Genomic DNA, 7721 nt, shown 5'->3' with positions numbered 1-7721 from the left:
TTATCAAAATACAATTTATTTTTAAGTGAATTGCTTACACAGTAGTTGTGATACAGTGAGGAGGAAGGGAAAAGAGATGGGAGGAGTTTGCTTTTTTTTTTACAATGCATGTTCCATCTCACTACTGGTGTAACAAACAATAGTTTAATTTGCATTCTCCATAAACAATACCACCACTACAAAACAGGACCGTGAACATGGGAGTAGGCGCGCACACACCCATCCTAATTGGCTTGCTCTATACATCTGTGTCAAAACTGCAGTCACGCATTATAATTCACAAAATACAATGCATCTGCGGGAGATCAAAATCACAATTAATGTAACACATACACATGCATACCCAACATGTTCTGGCTCTGTAAAAGCTACAGAAGAAAAATGAGGTATGAGAAGGTGAATAGAAATGATTTCTATTTCTGTGCAAGTTGCCTACTCTGTCATTTTAAACCTATTAGCTTGAGAAGTGCAGCTATCTAACAACCTTCAATATGAAGGACTCTGGATTGTTTAGGATTATTTTATTGTTGTGAAGAGCTATCCTTAGAAGGGAAAATTCTTACCAAACTCTACAACAAGCAAGCTAAGAGGATATTTTTTTCGTCTACTTTTACAAGGCAAGCTCATCAGACAGCCAACATTTATAGATTTAAGGCATTTCACAAGAGTCATTCAATCTCTCTTTAAGCAAAACAGTGTGCTCTTGGGGTATTTTACTGGGTTTTGTTTAAGGCACACCTTGTGTGTACACAGGATGGCAATCCCCTTGTGTAGGGAGTTGCCTTATGAAAGCAAAGTTAGTGTATTATAGAGCAAGTTGAAGGCAGAAAGGTGAAACAAAGTCTACAAATATACAGGGGCTTTTTTATAAATGCAGTTGCCACCTTTTAGTCTGTTCATGCTTGGATATTTCTTCCACATAGACCCAGCCTAGGACAGATACATTTAACAGGACTGCAAATACAGCGATGGGAAAACCTGCATCTGACATAATTCTATCAGTCCTACAGATTTTAAAGGTACGGATTATCTTTTGGGATACAAAGCTGGTAACTCAATTTCAAGGAAACAAAAGTTCTTTCTTACTCTTGCGAACTATTGAAATTTCTTTGGAGATATAAAGTAGGATTCCCCAATACTTCTCAACTACAGAACATCATCTTTCTTCCCTTTCTTTCTCAACCCTATCCTGTTGAAAGAGATACTTCTATGCCCCAAACCCAAACACTGAATTGTGTTATAGTCAATCTTTGTTTAGGTTGAATTCAAGTCTCAGGCTTCACAGTTTGGTATCTCTCTCAGTTCCCATTGCATTTTAAAGTAGGCACAAAGGTTTTTTGTGGCTATCTATTCAACATTCCCCACACAATCACAGCTTCCTAAGATCAGTACAAAAATATTTCTTCCCAACATCTCTCTTTTACATGTCCAGGCAAGTGATTAGAAGAAACAGAGTTTCATATATATGGAGCATACATGCTGTTCTTATGCTAGGCAACATTGTCATTGAATTGTCCCAAGTCTAGGTTGTAGCTAGAACTTTTGCTCTTTTAATTGAAAGATGTTAGCTTTTTTTAAAGTAGTCACCATGCCTTCCAACTTGGTTTGTTTATATTGCATATTAAGAAGCTGAAAATCAGCAATGTTCAGCCATTGATGTTAGAGGCCTCTGTGGATATATTTCATTCACCAATATGGAGAGGATGCTTCAACCGTGCTCCACTTTTGCCATTCAGGATAGAAGCTATTGGATATCTGAGAGCTGCCAAGTTGTTCACCCTCTGCTTTGTGCACTTTTCTTGAAGATTTGAGTGTTAGGCAGCCTTTCCTGGGTGATGTTGCCACTTGGACACCATCAGACTTCCATTCTGCATGGACAATCTTATAGTTTTGCCCATCGTTATTGTCCCAGAAAATGTGGTCACCATTTTGATAATACACACAAAATTCAATTTTTTGCTCAGTAGGAATGGCTGGAGGCAATTCGATTGCAAAGGAGAAAGTGTCATTATCTGAATCACCATATACATTGTTCATGTAGATGCAATCAGAGTCAGAATAGGTTTTCCATGAATCATAGGTAATTCGAATCTTCACCTTCTTTTCAAAACTCACATTTTTCACTTTCACAGTCCCAGATACTGTACTTTCTTGCAGGGTGCAATTTTCAAGACAGACAAAGTTCTTCTGTAAGTGACTCCGGAAGTCTAGGTAGTCAGCCGAAGGCTGAGTAAAACCAAGAATCAAGTTCTTTTCCTCATGTAATTTTAGGCCAGCTGTGATGTCTTCAAGATCTGACAAATCAAATTGGAGATCCCAGACTGGATTCTCCTGGAATTCAGAGAAGACATGGATGGCAGTCAGAGAGAGGCCTTTCGAGTCTGCAAAAACCACTTTCTTCTTGGCTCGGGCAGCAGAGTGTTTCCAGTCACTATTTTGGTGCTCAGTTTCACGTTTCACATTGAGGCATGATCTCAGAGGCTTTAAGCGATCCACAAAATTTCTTCTTTGATATTCATCAAGGGGGTTTAGAAAACTCTTCACAGGTGGTGAATGGGCCAAACATATTCTCATGGCTACATCTACAGGCATGATGGAACTGGGCAAAGGTCTTGGGTCCAAGACTTGTATCATTCTGCAATGGAAACATAAATAAGTGAGAGTTCTATAGCCTACAAGCCCTGAGGAAAAACTCTCTAAAAGGCTCTTTAAAACTTTAAATAATTCAGTCAAGTAAAATGTACCAGGACCATGACTAACAGCCAGAACTTGAACTGATAAGGTAACATAGCTCCATTCAAAAATGTTTGAATGAAATCCATGTGACATTTTGAGCTAACTAATAGTTTCTATAGACTATTTTAAAAGCCCAAAATATACATTTGCACATTTATAATACAGATCCTATTCCCTTATATACAAAACGCAGGGGAAGTGGGCGTGTCCAGTATTCAAAACAAGATTTATCAAAATCTGCTTTGAAATTTTACTTTGTGGAACTCTTTATGAAATTGACTGGCATTGTTCCAATGGTATTTTTGGTGCAGTCTCCTTAAATTTTATTCATTCACTTTCAGAAAAACTCAAGTAGTATATGGGTTAAAATCTCTAAATCAGCCTTCTCCTCCCTCAAGCACTTTTGCCTTCATCACCTACTGTAGTCTTTTAGAAAAAAGCTACAACTAACCACAATGTTGACCACAACGGAGTTTAAATTAACTTATGTTGAGTTTAGGAAATGTGGCTATCAGAATTTTCTAGAACCCCGATAAGTTTTCAGTCACACCCATTTAAAAAAGAAATGCCCTCTCTCAAGGCATGGTAGTTGGAACCCCCCAAAAAGAGGCCATTTGTGAATCGACACTGCCAGTATATTTTTTTTTTAAAAAAAAACAACAATCTCCGACTTTGACAGGATTTACAAAAAGCAGCTGCGAAATTCGAAGCGGCGGAGGAGGGGGAAAAAAAGGCAGGCAATCCAAAAGCGGCCCTTTTTCTCCTTTCCCACCTTCTTTTTTTCCCCCCACCTCTCGCCGATTACATTTCACATTCGGGATCCGTAAAGTGATTTCTTTTTCAGGAGGAGCTTAAAAAGCAACCTCTGAAGCCGGCGTTGAAGTTAATTTACTCCCGGCCGCCGCATTCATACTTAAAAGAGCCGTATTATTATTATTATTTTTTAACCCCGTCCTGGGAAGCGGGAGACAACAAGGTAAGCAACGAGTATTTAAAAAAAAAAAAAAAGTTTATTGTCATCAAGTTGGCATCGCCACATCTCATCTGGACCCAACGCGATGCACCAATTTCCAGAAAGAGAAAAGAAAAAAAGAGCTTCGTCAGAATGCAACCTCTCTGCCCAAGCCATGGTCCCCCCCCCCAAATAATAGCGCTTCGCCAAGGCTGCGCAACTCCGTCCCCTTTCGCTCCCCATGACGGAGCAAAAATTTAAAAGCGCCCCCCGCCATTCCCTGCAGGACCCCAAACTCCCCGAATTCATATGCAAAGCCTTCTTTCCACCACCACCACCACCACCCACCGCCTCCCCCAGGGCTGCAGCTGTAGTTTTGTCCACCCCCGCTTTTTATTATTATTTCAGACTGACAAGAATTGGAAGGGTCCTTAGAGGTCTTCTAGTCCACCCCCGTCCACGCAAGAGCCCCTATTGCACCATTGCAGGCAAATTAGTTGCCCGTTTTTTTTTTAATTATTATTATTATTATTATTTCATTTCACGGCATCGCTTCTTCCTTCGGCTTGCAAAACGCTCTGCAACCCTTCCCTGGAGCCGCAGCTCTCTCGCTGGGCTTACCTGGTTACGGTTACGTTACATAGAAGCGGCGAGAAGAGCCTTCAAACTGCAAGAGAAGCGCTTGCAAAAACTTGGGAAAGGAGAACCGAGCTGCTTCTCGGGGCGCTTAGCGAAGAAGCAGGAAAAAAAGGCCTCCGCCTCCCACCTTCCCCGTTGAAGGCTAGCTTGCTGCCCTGCCAGCCAGCCTCCTTCCCTCCCTCCCTCCCGCTTGCTCCGCTACGGCTCCCAGCTCGCAGACGAAGCTCCCAGTCTCGGGCCCGCTCCGTCCGCTTATCAAACGCGGCGCTGTCTTTTTCACGTGAAAGCGGCCCAGCGACCAATCGCGTCTCGAGCTCGGCGCGCTCCGTGCAATCAGCGCCGGGCTGGCCCGCCAGGGGGAAACGTGATCGCTCCGTCGGCAGAGCTGGGATGGAGTTGGGGGGGGGGGGAGAAGAGAGGCGGGGAGTGCATGCGGTTGTGTTGACACAGCTTCCAGCCGTCGGACCCCTTTTGCTCGGGCTCAAGGTCAGCCTCCGCCGCCGGCTCTCTCGCCTTTTCTAAATAGAGCCCTCATAGTAGCGGGATCCTGACACGGGATCCTTTGTCACTCATCGCTTTCCTAACCAGCCCAAATAGGGGTTGAATTATTTCCTTGCGTTCCCCAAGTCTGCCACCCTGGCTCCGCTTTCCTTTTGCCCATTGAATGCTATTTCTTACCGGCTATATATAGGGCTGCACAGTTGTAATCTATTTATATGAGGTTGCGGAATCCCCCAGCTGCTTCCCCTGGGATGTGAGAAAGAAACCAGCCGGGCATCCCTTGGTGTTAAAAGGAAAATAATACATATACAGGTAGTCCTCGAGTTACACAGCAGTTTGTTTAGTGACCGTTCAAAGCCGCAACGGCACTGAAAAAAGGGACATGGCCATTTTGCACGGTTAACAACCTTTGTAGCATCCCCATGATCTTGCGATCAAAATTTAAGATGCTTGGCAACTGACTCATTTATGAACTCTGCCCATCAGGTCACTTTTGCGACCTTCTGACAAGCGAAGTCAATGGGGAAGCCCGGTTCACTTAACCAAGTTACTAACTTATCAACTGCAGTAATTCACTTAACCGTGGCAAGAAAGATCATAATATGGGACAAAACTCGTTTAACAAGTGTCTCACTTAACAACAGAAATGTTGGGCTCAATTGTGGTTATAAATTGAGGACTATAAATTGAGAACGTGTACTATATCATGTTCATAATCTCCAGGCAACCTTGTCATTATCCGTGATGGATGATGATTATGGGCGCTGAAGTCCAGCACCTCGAATATCCAAAGCTTCTATAAAGGATCTGGTGCTTTGTTCTGCTTTCCATTCACTGTGTGAAGTGCCTTTTAATTGTTAGACATAGGTTTGCTTTCAGAAGGATTTTAGTAAACTCTTCATTTGTGCAAAAATCAAGTGTTAGGTGTTGAATGGTTTTCATCTGGGCTGACCTGAAGAATAGGGCACCTTTTTAGCTTCTGTCTGTTGTGCAGCTGTTAAAGGCCAGAATGAAGTAAGATTTGGTTTGATTATTAATGCACAAGCAAAATGCATTATCCACAAAAAAAGGAATTGGCTATTGTCTTTTAAATATTACAGTATTCATTAATCCATGACAATGTGGCCAGTTGTGAAGAATTATGGGAGAGTTCATCCAGAAACAGCCAGTTTACTCTACTAAGGCTAGAAACCAGGAGACTGTGAGTTATGGTTCCACCTTAAGCATGAAAACTGGCTGGTTTACTTTGGGCCAGTCACTTTCTCTCAGCCCTAGGAAAGAGGCAGTGGCAAAGCACTTCTGAAAAACCTGGCTTAAAAATAACTGCAAGGATTTACCTAGGCAGTCTGCAAGGATCTGGCACAATTGAATGGAAGAAAAACATCCAGAAATATTTGAAAACAATTTTAGTCCATTGGAAATACTGGCATAAAGGATTGCAGCTCAAGCTCATCTCCTAAATAGAAAGCCACTGGGATTGACACATCATGCCAAACCATGTGTTTATTGAATGTACCATACGTGGATGGATTGACACATCATGCTAGGCCATAATGGCTCACTTTTCATAACCCAGTGAGATAAACCAAGCAAACCACATTGTGATTTAAGCACTGTATGTGAATTAAGCTGATGATCATTATCAACCCTATCTCCAACATACCTGGGTCTATGTTTTTTTTTAAAAAAAGTGATTCAAATTACAAAATTACAGTTAGTTAAGAACAACTGATTTGATTTGATTTGAATTCTACAACTTCTCAGAGCAAAATGATGAACCTGACATTCCTATCTACAGCAGAGTCAGACCTGTAAAAACATGAAGCTGTGACTTTATTCTTTTGATGCTTATTTTAAAATAAATAATATTTTATCAAACTATATATTCTGCACTAATTCAATCCCAGTAATTAAAGTACCTCAGGGAGAGGAGGAAAAAGATATAGCGTTAATAGAAGATTTTTTTTCTTTTGCACCTTCTTTCATCCATATGTGAAAACTGCCAACATTTTTTTCCTTGCTGCAGTTATTAAAGACATAGTGTCTCATTCTTTTGAACATAAATAAGGAGAAGCAAACACATAAAGACAGCTTCATATATGATGCCATGATGTATGCTTCCCACCATGAATACATAGAAGTCACAGCAATTCCCAAGTGTTTAGGAAACACATATGTAAAAAATAGTCACAATCCATCTTTTTATTACTTGTACATAATTCACTCCAAATGCATGCATGATTAGCAAATAGCACTTAGACTTATATTCCACTTCATAGTGCTTTATAGCTCTCTCTAAGCAGTTTATAGTGTCAGCATATTACCCCCAACAATCTGGGTCCTCATTTTACCGACCTCGGAAGGATGGGAGGCTGAGTCAACCTTGAGCTGATGAGAATCGAACTGCTGAACTCCTGTCTGTCTGCAGTCAGCAGAATTAGCCTGCAGTACTGCATTCTAACCATTGCAGCTCTTAAGAATTCTTCATCAGTCCTCTTTCTAAGTAATGAAGCTTAAGCATATATTTATATTAGGGGACCTTTAATTCTTCTATTTTTGGAGATCTTAGAGCCTCTGTTCTGAACAGGGTTTTCTTTCTTTCTTCTTTTTGTTTGGATGACCTGCCAGCCCATTCTACTTTGATAGGTCCAACAAAGGAAAAACAACAGAGGTTGGTTACAGTACAAAGTTTATGAAAATTCTCCTACTAAACAAGTTCCTTTTGCCTCTCCTTTAGAACCCTGAAGCACCATGAGGAGTAAAGCATTAAAAATAAAGCATAAAGAGGAAAGCAACTGTTCTTTCCCAACCCAGTTAAGCAAACAGCTATCAAGTACATCCACTCATTTTAAAAATAGAAAATATAAGAAGCACTGGTAATGTTTGCAGGGGC

The 7721-nt window shown here is 41.1% G+C and overlaps 1 protein-coding gene across 1 annotated transcript; it reads right to left on the bottom strand.

The window, feature by feature from the left end:
* On the bottom strand, positions 1-4938 carry PPP1R3C (protein phosphatase 1 regulatory subunit 3C). The gene is made up of 2 exons (XM_034430388.3): positions 4310-4938; positions 1-2635 (listed from the first exon to the last, which is right to left on the bottom strand). Exon 2 carries the CDS (start codon positions 2632-2634, stop codon positions 1687-1689), a length of 948 nt encoding a protein of 315 aa, XP_034286279.2. The 5' UTR covers position 2635; positions 4310-4938; the 3' UTR covers positions 1-1686.
* Positions 4939-7721: the final 2783 nt, after the last annotated feature.

Source organism: Pantherophis guttatus, chromosome 6, assembly GCF_059756535.1.
Source record: "Pantherophis guttatus breed Tessera chromosome 6, ASM5975653v1, whole genome shotgun sequence".
Taxonomy (NCBI): domain Eukaryota; kingdom Metazoa; phylum Chordata; class Lepidosauria; order Squamata; family Colubridae; genus Pantherophis; species Pantherophis guttatus.
The sequence above is the reverse complement of the archived record's forward strand: the minus strand, read 5'-3'. Positions and strand labels throughout refer to the sequence as shown.